This window comes from Salvelinus sp. IW2-2015, linkage group LG2 (assembly GCF_002910315.2).
Source record: "Salvelinus sp. IW2-2015 linkage group LG2, ASM291031v2, whole genome shotgun sequence".
In the NCBI taxonomy this organism is placed as follows: domain Eukaryota; kingdom Metazoa; phylum Chordata; class Actinopteri; order Salmoniformes; family Salmonidae; genus Salvelinus; species Salvelinus sp. IW2-2015.
The window spans coordinates 14,556,112-14,573,559 of record NC_036839.1 but is presented as its reverse complement, the minus strand read 5'-3'; the positions used below and the strand labels follow the sequence as shown (position 1 = coordinate 14,573,559).

Genomic DNA, 17,448 nt, shown 5'->3' with positions numbered 1-17,448 from the left:
GGTTCAGTGTGTGTAGTGGACCTGCAGGGCGAGGACAGGTGAGAGTAGAGTACCGAATGTCTGTGTAGTGTAGCTTTAGGATGGCCGTCACTCACTCGTCTCTTCTCTGAGCCACCTGGGTCAACCTGGTCCAGGGATTGTACGCAGAATCAATGCTGTACAGACGCATGTGCATGGCAAGCACATGGAAAAGCTGATCTGAAAGACAGAAGAAAAAAGAAAAACACATGGATTTAAATGGTCAGCCAGATAGATCAAAACACTGGAGCAGATATGAGACGGCTAACTGTAGCTGGCCACCTGCATGTCCATTGGCCAGTGCCTACTGGAACACCAAGCTATGAGTGTATCAAAATGACAGATGCAGTTGACTTGAACTGATTGCACTGAGCGTAATGGTTTGACTGGGTAGCGGCTGGGACAAAACAGGCCAGATGGATAGACGGCACTACTCCGCTCCCAGCTATCCTCTCTGCTCAGGAGTCACACCTGTTCACTGTGGAACTAATGGAACATGAAGAGCGCCAAACCTTTCTCTCGCTCTCACACACACAAAAAAAATGTAATCTCCTCCTGGAACAATGTCCTCCTTTAATATTAACACCAAAAAAACTCATGACATCTACTTCTCCTTAATGGCCCACTAAGGTAGTGCTCATTAGAACCAGAGTTAAATGTCTATTTGAAATTTGGAGAAAAAAAAAAACATTTCAAAATTACACCTGTAAAAGCATACAATAACAAACCATATGTTCCTAATATAGAGACCTGCGATCATGTTGGCTACTTTCTCTCACGAAGAACAACCAAGTGGTCTGAAATACTAACACAGTTCTTTACATCCAACAGACCTGTAGCCCAATAGATATATATTTCTTCTGATAGTTATGACAGAGCTGTAATGCAGCAAAACATTGAATTCCAGTGCTGCAATGTGGACCTTCGGGTGAGTTGGCTCACACGGCTGTCAAACTAGAGCAACACTGCCCTCTACAGCTGACACATGGTTACAGCAGGATACGACCCAGAGGTCGAAGGAGGTGAGTGACTCTGCTTCAGTCCCTCCGTCTGTCAGATGGGGTTAGAGTCCCTCCACTAGAGGACGAAGATATGTGGAGTGACACTGTGCTAGGAAGGATCACCAGCCAATGCCCTTCAAGCTGGCAGGGAACCAGGCTTCAATTGCTGCTCGCATGGCTAACACCTCTTCCATCAGTCAGCCCCTGCCTGGTATGTGCCTGTTCTCCTCTCCCAGTCTGCTGCGATGTCCTGTGCTCTGTACCCCCCCACAGACACACGGTCTGACAGCACCAAAAGAGAGGTATTCAGTTTGCCGTCAGATATTGATCTGGCTCTGCTTTCTATTAAAGCTCATGCTATTTGCTATGATCTTTACCCCCGCACTTGTCATCCCTCCGATATAGATTTGTAATGGCTGTGTGACTTATGTTGGGATTAGATTACTTTAACACCCACCCTCCTGCGGACAAACACTTCAAATGAGAAATTCTCTTGGACACATCTCATCGTGATAGGCCGACACCTACCATAACAGTATTGCATTGGACGTTGAAGGCCATCTTCACTGTAAAGACCACATCACTAGACTTGCCTAATTCAAAAATGGCAGCTATACCAGAGGCGAGCCATTTGAAGGTGGACTCTCCACAGTTGATTTAACACGAGAGAGAGTGCCGGCTCCACTCTCCAGCCCATGACATCCTCATCAGCTAAACGATATAAGTGCCTTGTGGGATATGGGCTTAGGAACCCCCTTGGGTTGTAGTAGTTAGCGCATGTKCCCTGTACCCCCTTCCATATCCCATTCCCTACGAAGTGGCAACACTAATGTACTGCAACTGAGTAAATGTGGCCGCCGGCGTGGCTACACAAGTTAATGTAGCTCAGAAAACGACAGTCCTCTAGTGTGAAATCTCTTTTGCCCCACTCAAGGATGACAGGCGTCTCACTAGAGCAGAGAGCAGCACGAATTTATCGCCACTAAACAGACTAATTAAACAGAGCAGGAAAATGGACTGCTCTCATCCCCAGGCTCAGCTCTGATAGAACATAATGTTAAACACATCAAAAAAGGTCAAGTTCAAATGACAGACAAAGTAGAACCAAGGAGAAACGCCTTGGGCATCTTGAGTCGACCATCCAAAAATCAGAACCTCGCATCTTCGTCTGCACCTCTGAGCARAAGTGTGTGTCGTCCTCCAATCGACCACCAATGTCGGAGGCTTTGTCTTCGGCATTGTTGTCACAGCGGGCAGTCACACCGCTCAAGACGGCGACATCACTCGGTCTTCATTTCCAGTCCACCCCAGAGTGGACCACCCTTGCCACACAATCAACTAAAACAGCACTTGACACGTTCGTCTGCTTCATTTACCCTGACGGCAGAAAGAGTCGGCAACAGCTCACTTGGGATAGCATCTCTCCTTCCCTACCACTGCTAAATCGACAATCTTTACCAACGGTCCAACGGTTACATGGACGAGCGGCTTCAATCTCACCTCAGACACTTTATTACACAAGGGCCGTTGGGACAAGGCTTTCCCACCACCTCCGATTCCCTCAAGTCCCCATAATCAGCCTAAATTCCAATGGACCTTATCGTAAAAGAACAAAGACTAAAATGCTTCATTCTAATCTCTTTGAATCTAAAAAAATATTTCAAACTGTTGGTATACGACACATGGGTCAATGGCTTTACACAAGGTCAACTTCGGATGTACACTATAGCTTAGTGGTCGAGTAGAGGGCAACACACTTCATATAGCACCGAGTAGACGGAAGGAGGCTTCATGCATGTTAATCTAGTGAGAAGCGAGGGGAGTGGTGTACTCACTGAGACAGGAGCGCTTGGCTGCAGCACTGGCTCCTCCAGCACACAGGTTCCCTCCACGGTGCACCAGCTCCAGCTCCAGGTTTGTCCTGAGGAAAACAACCATTACTAAGTACACACACAGTCAACTGCTAGGGCTTAGTGGGACAAGAGGAAGATTTTGGGGCATTTTCACAGCCATTTTTAGCTCAGGTAGTCTGACAGGAGTTTATCCCCCCCATTCAGAAACAGGACAAAACAGTGGACTATTAACATTCCTTCATGTCATCTACCTGCTATTGCAGTAGCGACCTAAGACGGGAGGGCTCGTAGCGGCCTAAGACGGGAGGGCTCGTAGCGGCCTAAGACGGGAGGGCTCGTAGCGGCCTAAGACGGGAGGGCTCGTAGCGGCCTAAGACGGGAGGGCTCAACTAGCGAAATTATCACCAATATCTGGTGAGGTTACTGACTAAACCTCTATTTACCCGTTTTATAAGAAATATCAGATATAGAAGATGTAGCAGACATTGGCTGTTGTGTTTGTACCAGCTATTTCATATCAATAACAAAAAATTTAAATAGCTAGTCCATTGGCATAAAAGCTGTTCCATCCAGTTTCCCTTGTATAATCTCGGCTGTGAATTTCCCATGCATATCCAAACACATTTCATTTAATATTTCAATTTCTGCCACCAAATAAAGAAAAAAAGTAAGACCATTAGAGAATAAATTGATATTAAAAGCAGATAGGTGTCGCTTAAATTAGACTGAACAGGGGTTGTTTTGATCCTGCCACTGGACGTTTCCTCCCGTAGGCTGGGGAGGTGGGGGCAAATCCTCGGGCTTCCTGGGAGAAAAAGCAATTTCACATAGATAATGCAGCCATGCCGAGCTTCATCTGGCTGCTACTGATAAGAGCYCCCTTCCGACAGAGGAATTTTCCACTGCTCAGGCAATTTGCGCTGTTCACTGAAATTGTGAAAACCAACAGGCACCCAGACACAGGGAGCAAGGACTTCTCTCTGCAGGGCACAGGTTGAGAGAAAAAGGTGAGGGGGAGGAGACTGGGAGGGGCCAAGGGCATCCCACAACCCTTTGCCTATGGTGAGAGAATAGAAATGACAGTTCCATTCTCTAGTCCCTGTAACGCATTATCAATTTCAGACGATGATAAAAGCARCATTTAACGTCATTTAGAGGAGCGTGTCCAAACACAAGAACCAACAAAACTGTGAATAAGTACTCTGGAGAAAAAGAGCTCAAAAATCAGTCGAAGAACGGCAGAGCGTTAAACCCATACAGTCAGAGGTAATAAAGGATGGTGGAACCAACCAGTCAATACCATTTTACTGCAGCGTCAACTGACAAAGCTGCCAATGTTGCTTAGAAGAATTTCCAGCGACACCTCCAGCCCCACACTGCAGTACAATCAGAGGTATGAATAAAGCCAATCAAAAAAACATTCACAGCTACCGAGCAACTTCAAAAAACACCAAGTAATCTATATATCCGGTGCAGGTACAAAGACTAAAATTCAATACGCTCCGACTGTACACTACAGATATTGTACAAAAGCCTTTTCAAGCGGCCCTCAAGCGAAGAAGTGCGCTCAATGGATAAATGCAACAAAACAAAAATACAACTAGGCTAAACTCAGGAAATGTTGCAGTTCTCTTTCTGTGCCCAGTCATTGTAATGCAAGGCAGGGAGCTGGCTTTCAGAGCACAAAAGGAGAGGAGCAGACAGGCCAGGTAGCCAGTGTTTTGGCCAGAGGCCACAAGACTAGAGTCAGCGGGCTGCATAAAAGAGAGCTGTAGGAGGACCTCCCTGTCTGATTGGATCACGCATAGGGGTCACTAGCCACGGGAACACAGGCCATTGCTCATCTCCCAGGCCTGCACGACTCACACCATATGTTACCAGGTGCACTTTCACTTAGTCTCATGGAGCTGGAAATGGAAAATTCTCCATATGACTGTGATAAATGGAGTTTCTCTTTGGTTTCATTATTTTGAAGCATCTCAGAGGAGTCTGTGGTGACATTTTGACTGCGTRATGTCCCTCACCTGGCCACAGAGTACATGAAGAGGAAGTCGTTGTCAGGGGAACCGGGGTTCTTGCCATAGTCCATGTACTTCCTCTGGGTGGTGTTCTTGATGTCCTTGATCACCGACTCCATCTCTTTACTCAGGTTGGACTCCGTCTGGAAGGGAAAGGTTGCAAAGTGACGAAGCAGGATCTCCATTTTGAAATGTTGTTGACTATGGTAATATTGACATAAATGGCCACCTACATGTATGCATTTGCAAATCATTGGGAGAGTACATGAAACAAACCATAGCAAATGTTTGGCAGGAGATGACAGGTGAAATATGTATTGAGGCCAAACTGGAGTAACACAAAAACAGCTACAATACTGTTGGCGTCAGTCTCATTTGTCCGGAAGTGTTAAGATGGCGTGATCGGGGTCAAGGGGATAGACTTGGGTGAAGCGGTGTATATCTCTCTGCCTTACAGTGGTGCTTACTGGGAAAAGCCCCAGCTGCTCCTGCAGGTCCTCCACCTCCTTCACCAGCACAGCGGTCTTCTTGTTGGTGGGCATGTGCCAGCTGACCACCTCGGTGCTCCGGCCCGGGCGGCAAGGCAGCACGCTGTTGGCAAACTGTCTGCACAGTGGGCAGGTGAACTCGCCCTTATCCACAGAGAAGCCCTGCAGCACCTGGTCATTCTGGGTAAAATAAATAAATAAATAAATATATATATATATATATAAAAAAATAATATGTGTGATTATTACAGGAAACAGGGCAGGTAGGACTGTCCTATGTTATGACCCTTATGTCAATTCATACTTTCATAAGGATACCCCTACCCGCAGAGACTCCATGTAGGACTTGTGGCAGTCTATGTGCAGGGTGTGTCCACAGGTCTGCACATACACACCCCCATCCCAGCCTATTGAGACCGACTGCAGACAGGAACTCTGCGAAACAGACAAGAGAACAGCTCAAGACAAATAAGAGTCTCTTAAGTTCCATAACGGTAGAATAGAAACCACAGGGGGTTGGTGGCACCTTAATTGGGGAGGACGAGCTCGTGGTAATGGCTAGAGCGGAATGAGTTGAATGGTATCAAATACATCGAACACATGATTTCCATACAATCTGTTCCGGACATTATTATTAGCCGTCCTTCCCTCAGCAGCCTCCTTTGACAGAAATATATACAAGAAGTTGATTTAACTACATTTCTACAGCAGCATTTTTATGTGCGAAAAAGGCAGGAGGAGCCTTTTCTGGAGAAAGTGACAAGAAATGGCAGAACAGCAGTGCAGCTAACACCCGAAGACTGTGGCAGTGTTTCTTTGTCACGCTGACTAACTGCCTCAAAGCTCCCAGAGAGGGGTAGAGGAGGAGTGAGGGAGGAGAAGCTCTGTCAGGAGGTCTTAATCCTCCATGACCAATTCTCTCTTTTCTGGCTGCTGGAGTCTGGAGCTGCTGACAGACTGGCAGGCTGGAACACTGGGCTGGGGGCTGGGCTGCTGAATCACCTGAACCCAGCTCAGGAGGAAACGGTTCAACATGCATGATGGGAATCCACTCTTTATGTGCATAAAATAGGCTTAGAGAAAGACTTCAGAAAAACGGTAGTGCTTACATTGAAACGCTTCACTGTGTTACAGTGAGCCTTTACTAGCTAGATCCAAGCCAAGGACACAAGGGAGAAGTAGAGTGGGGGGGGGGGGCGGAAGGTGCGAGGTAGAGAGAGTGTGTGTTTAAGTGACTGGGTGCGTCAGTCAAGACACCTACATCTTTGAAGAAGCGTTGCATGAGAGCGAGTCTGACGTCGTGAGCTGCCCCGCACGTGTCCGCTGGGTAGATGTGCTCATCGTCAGTGGTAGGCAGTTTCTTCGTCTCGTCACTCTTGCATCGGTGTCCCAGCACTGAAACAAAAATCAGAGCACGGGGGCTCACAGTGAGTGACAATGAGCTTTATTATAAATGTATTAGCATGAGTAATGAGCTCTCAGACTCCCATTTATAGATCTACATAACATTTATATAAAACAAATCAAGGGCAATGATTGCTTGGAGAACACGTCACGTTTTAGGCGTGCCTGTAGTCAAACGCAGATATTTTCCCCTTTCCACATCAYGAACAGAGGATAGTGACTGATACGTCAGTTGATAATGACAGCTAATATCCCAAACATCCACTCAGTAAATCAGTGGCAGCCTGAAAAAAAAAAAAATAATTCTGCTTCAAATGATTAAGGCTATGAAAAGGATCTGACAGATAATTCACTTAGTGTTTACACTGTCTTTTGAGAGGCGTAATATGAAATAGCAGGTGGCAGATCATATAAGGTGTTCTTTTGACCTCGAGGCGGCGAGCGTTCCCAAACCGCAACTAATTACTAATCAAACATCCCGTCTATTTTCATGACAGTGAATGATCCTGTCCGGCAGCACGGCATAGAAAGGCAGTATGAAAACTCGGCCAGGGATCAACATGAATGATAAATGAGCCAATTAAAACAACAGCTAACCTACCTATTAAAATGTGATTTTCCAATACGCTGGTGCTAAGCTGCCATGAATAACGGTGTATCTTTTAACAGGCAAGGGCTGTGCTATGGGGGAAGTAGATTTTCATATCAATGAAATACACTACCTTTAAATTTGACTCCGTATTGCCAGTTCATTTGTAGGTGGTTGAAATTGAACAACAAATCAGGACAGTGGTAAGAAAGGCAGACGGTGTAGGCCATTAATTCAGATGTGTGACACACTGAGGGGGATACAGTGCAGTATTACCTGACGATGCCTGGAGGAGAACCACCAGGCCAGTGGGCCGGTCCTCAGTGGAAGGGCCACTCTGGCCACAGATCACACAGTCATAGAGGACCTCAGACTCCATCACCTCAGAGGCCCCCAGGTCCATGGCTGCTTCAGCATCCGGGGATTCTGACAGACAAAGAGTTACTCTTGGGTCTTTAATAAAACACTTGATTAATAACCACATTCAAAAGCTTCATCAGAAAATGCATCGTATCTAGATGATATGTTGGAGCTGGATAGCAATTTTGCATTATTAACAGATTTTCTYATCAATTGACATTAAACTTAAAGCGAGAAGACACATTGGAATAGATATTGGCAAGCAATGTGCAAAAAATTAAAAATTAAACTTTAGGAGGGTAATGTGGTGTGAAACTCTGCAGTCTTTGATGCACTATTGTAAAGTGGCTGTTCCACTGGATGTCATAAGGTGAATGCACCAATTTGTAAGTCGCTCTGGATAAGAGCGTCTGCTAAATGACTTAAATGTAAATGTTTGGGGCCGGCTAAAACCGGGTGCTAATAAAATGCCATTAGAGGTGGTCACCGGCAGATATGCTCACATTCCTGCCTAGAAATAATACCATGCTCAATTACCTTGTTCTTTGCTAACTCAGAGCAAATCAATGACTAGTTCTATTAGAGTGAAGCAAACACAAGTCTCGACATTTCCACTTTGGTGAAAAAGCATGTATTTTCCCAAGAGCATTTTCTCAAATACAGGATGAGAAAGGGTGGGTAAAGAGGATAGGCACTGACAAAAGCACAGGAGGCTTTCAGACAACCTTGTCACTGCATTAGTACGCACATTACCACTTCACCTAATGTGTGCATTAGAGCACCACTCACTGTACTGTAGTGGAAAGGAATACAAACATCGGACTGTGCCTAGCATCAATGCTTCCAATAACCACACTTCAGCTCTCTGCMTCCTCTGTCCAAGGGATTGGCATGGCGCTAGAGATTAATTACTGATGTGAAATTAGTTTTAAAATGTTAAAGACCGTGTTCAATTTGAACAGTAGATTCTGCGTAYAAATGTCAACCCGTGTTGGAATTGATTTATTGCTTCAGGGTGCAATATGATCTCAGGAGAGGTCAGTGTGTTCCAGGGGAAATAAACAGTTTGCATTAGATGTCAATGGAACAGCTCAGGCCTCAGGCCCTCAGTATACACAGCACACACACAGAGCTGGAGAAGGGCTGGGAGACAAGGACACCCGTGTTGCTATGCAGGACTACCGCCTTGCTAAGTTGCTATGCTATTTCTCTCTACTATACACACGTGTAAAATCCTACAGTTAATATTGTAGCGTGATTGTCGGTACAGCTATCTACAAACTCTATTTAAAAGCAGCACCGGGAGATTAATGCTTGAACAGATGCTCTTACTGTTGGACGAATTTGTCTGGTAAAAATTCCAGTGCAAATATTTATATTATCTGTGACCTTTGATTTAAATCTGTGAAACAAATGTAGCCCATGAGAAGTCAAGACCATTCTTTATACTGATAAGACACAAACACAAGCTAAATCCGTTCAATAAATGTGGGCTAATGTCAGCCGAGACACCTACAAAAAAATAAGAAAAATAGTGAAAGTACTAACTCAAATCACAAGAGTCTTAGCTGTGGTAGATTTCTTCAACGGCAGTGCACATTCTCCATGTATATTGTTCAAGCATATAGCCAATACATTTAGTTGTATTACATCTTTTGACAAAATCAGAAAACACAATTATCAWTGAAGTTAATGCGCATCTCTGTCTGCCCCTAGTTGTGCCAATACAGTAGAGGTATGTGAGGTGGATGTTGTGTATGTGAAACTTGTAGCCAGCCAGACAGCAGTTAGCCTGAGGGAGATTAGAGACAATTCCCAAATGGCACCCTATTTAGTTTATAGTGCACTACTTTTGACCAGGACCCATAGGACTCTGGTAAAAAGTAGTGCACTATATTGGGGAAAGGATGCCATTTGGGATGTAGCCCTGCACACAAGGCGTCCTAGCCTGCTCAGCCGGAGGCCCATCCGTAGCCCTGCCTAAGTGCTCCCTCTGATCAGAGACCATTATTCATCCACTAATCACGCTGTGTCAGGGTGGTCCCTGTGAGTCCATCCCACTATTAGTGCTTTGATCCGCAGTGCCCTCAACCAGCACGGCTCCAGTCTCAGAGGAGTGCTTTCCTCTCATTGCTCCTAACAGGCCTGGGGAAACCAGGGAGGCTGTGGCCAGTGTCACCTTGCCACATTGACATTAAAAAATAAAATAAATAAAAGCAAAGCTGTATTTTTATCTTTTTTACTTTCCTTCAAGGACTATAATGGAACGTGTGCACAATACGTCCTCAACGTGAGTGGAGTCCACTTGAAAGTTATAGAGAACCAGGCCCTGTATCCAAGTGCTAGAATATAATAGCGCACCATGTAACAAATCTGACCATACATCAGTACATCTAAAAGCTTGGACAGGTTCTGAATAATCAACTTTCCTGTGTATTAGACAAACTGACCAAACATTCAGAATAGTTAATAGATGAGGGAACAACATGAATAAGCTTTGAGAATGAGAAATGCTGCTGGACCAAACAGGGGGGGGGGTGCGGGTCACTCCTTACCGACATCCATGGCTGTTTCCATGAAACTCTTCTGTCTGGAGGCAAACTCAGCCAGTAGCTTCTGCTGTCTCTCTCGAGCCCTCTGACGCCTGAAAGACCAGGAAAAAATAAACTTAGAAGACTACATAGAAAATTGTCATCATGATACATCAGTCAATCCATTTTACGTAACTGTCAAAGTGTTGCATAGCGTGGAAAGTCTGAAACCACCACACAAAAACAAATAAACATCCTATCGCGCTATTCAAATCAAAATGTACTTAAAATAGAGTGCCGAGGCATATGGCCCAGACTTCCATTATTTTGATGCAGGAGTAATGCCTATTCTCTACACACTGAAGGGGTTAACCCATCTCTATAGCAACAGCTTCTGTGGGTAAGTGGAAACGCTTGGTTTTATATAACACTGAAAGCCCTTCTCTCAATGACTAGCCATTAAATCACCACTACTCACCCACCAGTGCATTCTCATTTCCAGAGTGACTGTCTGACCGTCACAGATGCTCATTTTCCCCCTCAGACGCTACCACAAAGGCATACTATAAAGCCCTCAAACTCAACTCTGGACCTCGAAGCCAGTTTCACTGCCTTTTTCCATTGTTCCCCTCTAAATCAGGGTCTGATTTAGACCTGGGACACCTGACGGGTGTAATTAATTATCAGATAGAAAATAAAACAAGCAGGCTCTGGACCTCGTAGGGTAAGAGTTGAACACCCGTGGTATAAAGTGTAAGATGAACTTTGTAGCATTGGACACAATACATACAAAGTAAGAGTCTGATTTGAATAAGGTTACAGTATGTGACTGGGTGCAGGGCTGGCAAGGTGATTATTTCCCTAATGTGGCAGACTGTAGCGCCTGTGCAGACTTCCAGAGAGCAGGGTTGAATGTAAATAGAGACTCCTAATAAGAGGACATAAACAAATTGTGACAGGAGTGCCACAGCTCAGTAATTCCCACTGACAGCTTCAGGGGCACAGACGGCCCGCCTGAGAAATGTGCAGCACCCCTTTCGGCTTTCCTCTGCCATTGGCTGGCCCACAGTCGCCCTGGCACCACCACGAGCGAGAGATGCTACCTTCGTCTGCGGGTCTAGTCAACCCAAAAATAGGTCATCATGGAGTGCTTATAGCCCATTCCATCATCTTTAGTGGTGGGAAGAGAATAAGGATGTTGTGGCCGGTGAATGTGAGCGGAACTGCCAAATCCGGCTTCATCTTCATTTCAAAACAGACTCCACAGTGGGGTGAAGGGGATTTACAAAATACAAAATCCCTCTGCAGAAGCCCTTTGAACAACTTCAAAAGAGGGACTCATTTCAAAGGCTAATAACCTTTTAAACATTGTATTCATTTAAAGTGGTACAGATAAGTTGGTGTTCATGGTTTTGCAAACAGGACGGGAGCCTGTAACAAACCTCTCGTCCTTATCCATGGTCTTCTTGTCAGTGGGGCTGTTCTTCTTGGGAGCGACGGGAGGAGAGACCTTSCCACAGATCTCCTGGATGCTGCGCTTGCTCTGGCGGCTGCGCGTGGCTGCCTTGGTGAGGACGCGCTCGATGGCGGTGATGCCATCCCCGTGGGCGTGGCTGCTGGTTTCCATATCCTCCAGCCAAGTGGCCGACAGAGAGTTCTGCTTGGCCGATAGCTTCTGGTGCAGCTTGATGAGCAGGGAGAGCATGCTCTCGCGGATCTCCAGGATCTCTGTGACCAGCTGGGGAGGCGTGCCGGGCGGGACCCAGCGCGTAGAGCTGCTCTTGGGCCTCACCACCTGGCTGGCCTCGGTGCTGCTGCGGTTGATGATCTCCTGGAACTTCCTCCTGCGCTCAGCCACCAGGCTGAACACCTGCGCCTCCCGGACGTTCTACAACAGCAGAAAAACACATCAGATCTCTGACACACACACTTTCCCAAACCTGCAGTTCAAATAATGGCGCTCACTAAATACATGCAGATGATGTAAGCCGTTACATAACCAGCAGAAATACTGTAATCGGATTAGATACTTTTGAAAAACTAGATTACTTCTAGCATTACTTTTGAATTCAGAAAGGATGTTTAAATTTTTTTAAAGATTAAAAATAAATAAATTAACAAGTTAAGTTTGTTTCCTGCCTGAGCAAGTGACCACAAGTCAGCGACCACTATGATGGCACACCYAATGCATTTTGATGCATCGCGGGGAAWGAACAGGAAAAGGCTTTTGTAGGCTAAAGTCCAAGATAGTTGCACCATTGGAAGAACAAAGATTATACATCAAAGTTGAATAACCAATTGGAGATAAGGATGACAGCAYTGGTGTAGCCTYCTGGTGATACAGATATCACTTATTATTGACCTGTACATAGCAAAATTATGTGAATCACACTGCTGCGCTCTAATTTTGSTATTTYCGCCTTACGGATTGTGGATGGCTGTATATAAAATTTATGGTATTTTAACCCAATAAAATCTGTCTGTTTCTGACCGTTTGAGCAGACACATGCACATTTGTGGCCTGCTGGAGGTCATTTTGCAGGGCTCTGGCAGTGCTGCTCCTTGCACAAAGGCTGAGCCACTTGTGTGGTTTTGTAGACTCCGTCTCATGCTACACTAGAGTGAAAGCACGCCAGCATTCAAGTGACCAAAACATCAGCCAGGAAGCATGGAACTGAGAAGTGGTCTGTGGTCACCACCTGCAGAACCACTCCTTTATTGGGGGTGTCTTGCTAATTGCCTATAATTTCCACTTTTGTCTATTCCATTTGCACAACAGCATGTGAAATTTATTGTCAATCAGTGTTGCTTCCTAAGTGGACAGTTTGATTTCACAGAAGTGTGATTGACTTGGAGTTACATTGTGTTGTTTAAGTGTTCCCTTTATTTTTTTTGAGCAGTGTATATATAAAAGAAACACACTACCCATAATGACAAAGCAAAAACAGTTTAGGAATTTCAGCAAATATATTAAAAATAAATACCACGTAAGTTCTCAGAACCCTTACTCAGTACTTTGTTGAAGCACTTTTGGCAGCAATTACACCCTAGTCTTCTTGGGTATGACACTACAAGCTTGGCACACCTTTATTTGGGGAGTTTCTCCCATTCTCTCAAGCTCGGTCACAGAGAGCTATTTTCAAGTCTCTCCAGAGATGTTCGATCAGGTTTAAGTCCGGGTTCTGGCTGGGCCACTCAAGGACATCGAGACTTGTCCCGAAGCCACTCCTGCATTGTCTTGGCAGTGTGCTTAGGGTTGTTGTCCTGTTGGAAGGTGAACCTTCACCCCAGTCTGAGGTCCTGAGCACGTTTTCATCAAGGATCTCTCTGTACTTTGCTCCGTTCATCTTCCCCTCGATCCTGACTAGTCTCCCAGTCCCTGCCGCTGAAAACACCACCACAGCATGATGCTGCTGCCACCACCATGCTTCACCTTAGGGATGGTGCCAGGGTTCCAGGGTTCCTCCAGACATGACGCTTGGCTTTTATGCCAAAGAGTTCAATCTTGGTTTCATCAGACCTCAGAATCTTGTTTCTCATGGTCCAAGAGTGCTTTAGGTGCCGTTTGGCAAACTCCAAGCATGCTGTCATTTGCCTTCTGAGGAGTGCCTTCCGTCTGGCCACTCTACTGTAAAGGCCTGATTGGTAGAGTGCTGCAGAGATGGTTGTCCTTCTGGAAGGTTATTCCGTCTACACAGAGGAACTCTGGAGCTCTGTCAGAGTGACCATCGGGTTGATGGTCACCTCCCTGACCAAGGCCCTTCTCCACCGATTGCTCAGTTTGGCCGGGCGGCCAGCTCTAAGAAGAGTCTCGGTGGTTCCAAACTTCATCCATTTAAGAATGGAGGCCACTGTTCATGGGGACCTTCAATAGTGCAAACATTTTTTGATACCCTTCCCTAGATCTAGATCTGTGCCTCGACACAATCTGGTCTCGGAGCTCTACGAACAATTCCTTCAATTCCACATAGGCCGTTTAAAACCAGAGAAGTTGGTTCTAAGGGGCAGTTGACCTTTAATGGGAAGTAATCAGATTAGCCAAACTCTAAAGTAATCCAAAAGTTATGTTAGTGATTACAATGACAAGTAACTAGTAACAGATTACATTTAGAAAGTAGCTTACCTAACACAGCAAACATATCAAAGTCACATTAAACACCCCTTCAAAAAAAAAAAAAATAACTTGGCTGACTTTAAGAGAAGCGCAGAGTGCTAGTTCATATGCTGAGAGAAAATTCAACCCCTAACTTTAAAAACGAAAAATGTTTAAACGCTTGTGATTACCTACCCAGACAAAGGACCGGAGCACTGTTAAATAAACATACATCATACAGCCCAGTCGGAGCGCCACCAATCAAAGTCACATGCAGTTAAAGAGCATTTACCCAGACTCACATTATACTGAACAAAAATATTTAAAAAACACAACATGCAACAATTTCAAAGATTTTGCTGAGTTACAGTTCATGTAAGGAAATCAGCCAATTTAAATAAATTCATTAGGCCCCAATCTATGGATTTCACATGACTGGGCAGGGGCACAGCATTTGAGAGAAATAAGCTTGGTGCACGTATGGAACATTTCCAGGATCTGTTATTTCAGCTCATGAAACATGGGACCAACACTTTACATGTTGCGTTTATATTTTTGTTCAGTGTAGTTTCAGCAGTCAAGAGGGAAACCCCATCAGAGCACTAAACAAACCAAGGCAGAGTGCAACCTCAATGACTAAAAATCATAAGACACACAAATATAACAGAGGAGAGAATAACGTAGTCATGAGGTTTTTCACACAACGGTCAGAACAGAACACACTCCAAGGCCCTGAGGAAATCAACCAGGTCTTCCTCTTCTTAATATGACCAAACAAACAGTCCAATGCAAACAGCTACCTCTCTCCAATTCCCTGTCAGACGCCTGGAATTCTGTGGAGCAAAAGTACGGCAAACCAACATACGTAAAATGCTTCTAAAACATGACCSGCCAAAGAGCAACCTCTCCGCATCAGGAAGAGGATATGACAGGCTACATAATACAAAAATAACCAATATACCAAACGCATTGAATGAACATTATACCTTATCTACCCTGAGGCAAGCAATTCTGAGCCCACTCTGAACATGAAATGTAGTATGAATACAGAAGTAGTGGCAGTACCACCCGGTGTGCAGACAGGGTAGAGACAGATGTTTATCTGACCTGGCCGAAGTTGGATGCCTGAGCGCTGGTGCTGGGAGGGGGATCCTTCTCCCTCTTCACCTCGGGGGCAGTCTCAGGCACCCTCACCCTCACGTAGTTGATGACATGGTGCAGGTTGGACAGGAGGTTGGTGCCTGGGAACCAGCTGTCATGGCAGTGCTCCTCAATGCAAGGCTCCTAGTCACAGTACATGAGACAGATTAATGTGGAGAACACCTTGATGGTCCCTTAATAATACTAAAAACAAAATAACACATTGAGAAGTTGGGACTATAAAAGGTTCTATCTGCAAAAAAAATATTGAGATAATTGGTTTTAAAGTTCTGAACCTTCATTGGTTTTAAAAACAGTGTGAACTTCTTTTTTTTTTTTTTTATCTAGTATTCTTTTGAACTTAACATGAATTGGGGTATTTAGAGTACCATATAGGTAGAACATTGACCAGAACAAGGCTATGTCAATAACACAACTTTGACAAAAATGCAGATAGAACCTAAACTCCCGACATGTTACCAACAATGTCTTCGAGTGGCTAAAGGTCAGATAGTGATCAAGCCAGTATACATCTTACCTCCTCCTCCTTGTCCTCTTGAACCTGGTTGTCCAAGCCCAGCTCAATCAGGTAGAGCACCATGCACAGAACATGCTCAGACATGTTGGAGTGATCCAGCCAGATCTAAAACAAAACATTACAGTTCTGCCAAATTCAAATCATAGGGCAATCTCACCATCAGTTTTATCAAACAATTACATTTTGATGGACAGGTGTTTCTTTGCATGACAAATTAAGCAATGAATAATATGAATGAAGAGAGCAGTTGGAAGGGTCACCTTGTAAAGCAGAGTGAAGATGACAATGTGAAGAGTCTTGCAGTGCAACAGTCTGTCCAGGCCTTTGTAACATGGGTGCAGAGGAGTCCGCTCTTTGTACGGTGGCCATGGATTCCCTGTCGTGTGCATCCCAGACTGTTTCAAGCTGGGTACAACAACAAATCAGGTCAATTCCATGCAGTAATACAGTCAATTGAAAACAATATTCAATAGATATCCATTCAACATCACAAATGCATAGGTAATAAATGTGACACTAAATAACCTAGAGTAATTGACCACACAAAATTTCAGTCTATGCAATGGAACAGCCAATCGGCTGAAAGTGTCACACTATTAGCCATGACAGGATTGCGGTTATATAAAACGTTGCCTGGCTGACAGGCAATCCATCATATTCAAACAGTGTGAACCAGTAACATAAGCCTGATGTCACAGACTGAGTTGGGGAAATATCAACTTGCGTCAAGTGGGAAATAAGCTATCGTGTGGTCATGACATCAGGTTTACTACATTCCGTACCAGAATGGTTTCTTTCAACGTGATGAAATGATAATCGAAAAATACCAAAACAGAAATGAAATCAGTATTTCTTGTTCAACATTGAAAGAATTGCTTGGATATCTAAATTGCCTTTGTTCAATATAGCCTACATTTGGTTTTGAAGAGACCAGAGGAAGAAAAGCACTTAAATCCATTACCAATGTTTGCTTTGCTTGCCCTTTAACTGCTATTTCAAATGAAGAAATGCTGCCAGGAGTACACTTCTGTACATTTAGTTACTTCACATCTTAAAGAGATCTTCAGGAAATTAACCTAACACTATCTCCTTCACCCCAACCATCACATTTGTCTTCGGAGACGTCCAACCTAAATCTAACAGGGGAAGGATTTCCTCAATTCTATTACAGTTTGCCTTGAAATATTGATTTTACTCGACAGAGAACTAATTGGAACCAACCCTATCATTATGTTAACCTAACCCCGCTTTTCATTATGTTGGCCTAAACCCCCTCTTTCCTCCCTTCACTATGTTGGCCTAACCACTATCTTTCCTCCCTTCACTATGTTGGCCTAACCACCATCTTTCCTCCCTTCACTATGTTGGCCTAACCACCATCTTTCCTCCCTTCACTATGTTGGCCTAACCACCAT

The 17,448-nt window shown here is 44.6% G+C and overlaps 1 protein-coding gene across 4 annotated transcripts in view; it reads right to left on the bottom strand.

Annotated features, from left to right (window-relative positions):
- LOC111974930 (E3 ubiquitin-protein ligase ubr3) overlaps positions 1 to 17,448 on the bottom strand; it is a 50,735-nt gene that overhangs the window by 11,661 nt on the left and 21,626 nt on the right. Inside the window, exons 20-32 of one of the 4 annotated variants that reach the window (XM_024003014.2) lie at positions 16,294 to 16,438; positions 16,034 to 16,138; positions 15,463 to 15,639; positions 15,156 to 15,188; positions 11,705 to 12,150; positions 10,287 to 10,375; positions 7,648 to 7,797; positions 6,640 to 6,773; positions 5,703 to 5,813; positions 5,346 to 5,558; positions 4,897 to 5,033; positions 2,855 to 2,940; positions 96 to 198 (exon numbers count right to left, since the gene is read on the bottom strand). In XM_024003014.2, coding sequence (XP_023858782.1) covers positions 96 to 198; positions 2,855 to 2,940; positions 4,897 to 5,033; positions 5,346 to 5,558; positions 5,703 to 5,813; positions 6,640 to 6,773; positions 7,648 to 7,797; positions 10,287 to 10,375; positions 11,705 to 12,150; positions 15,156 to 15,188; positions 15,463 to 15,639; positions 16,034 to 16,138; positions 16,294 to 16,438 — 1,929 coding nt within the window. The remainder of the gene's footprint in view (positions 1 to 95; positions 199 to 2,854; positions 2,941 to 4,896; positions 5,034 to 5,345; positions 5,559 to 5,702; positions 5,814 to 6,639; positions 6,774 to 7,647; positions 7,798 to 10,286; positions 10,376 to 11,704; positions 12,151 to 15,155; positions 15,189 to 15,462; positions 15,640 to 16,033; positions 16,139 to 16,293; positions 16,439 to 17,448) is intronic. The other 3 variants (XM_024003023.2, XM_024003032.2, XM_024003040.2) reach the window with 3 other exon arrangements.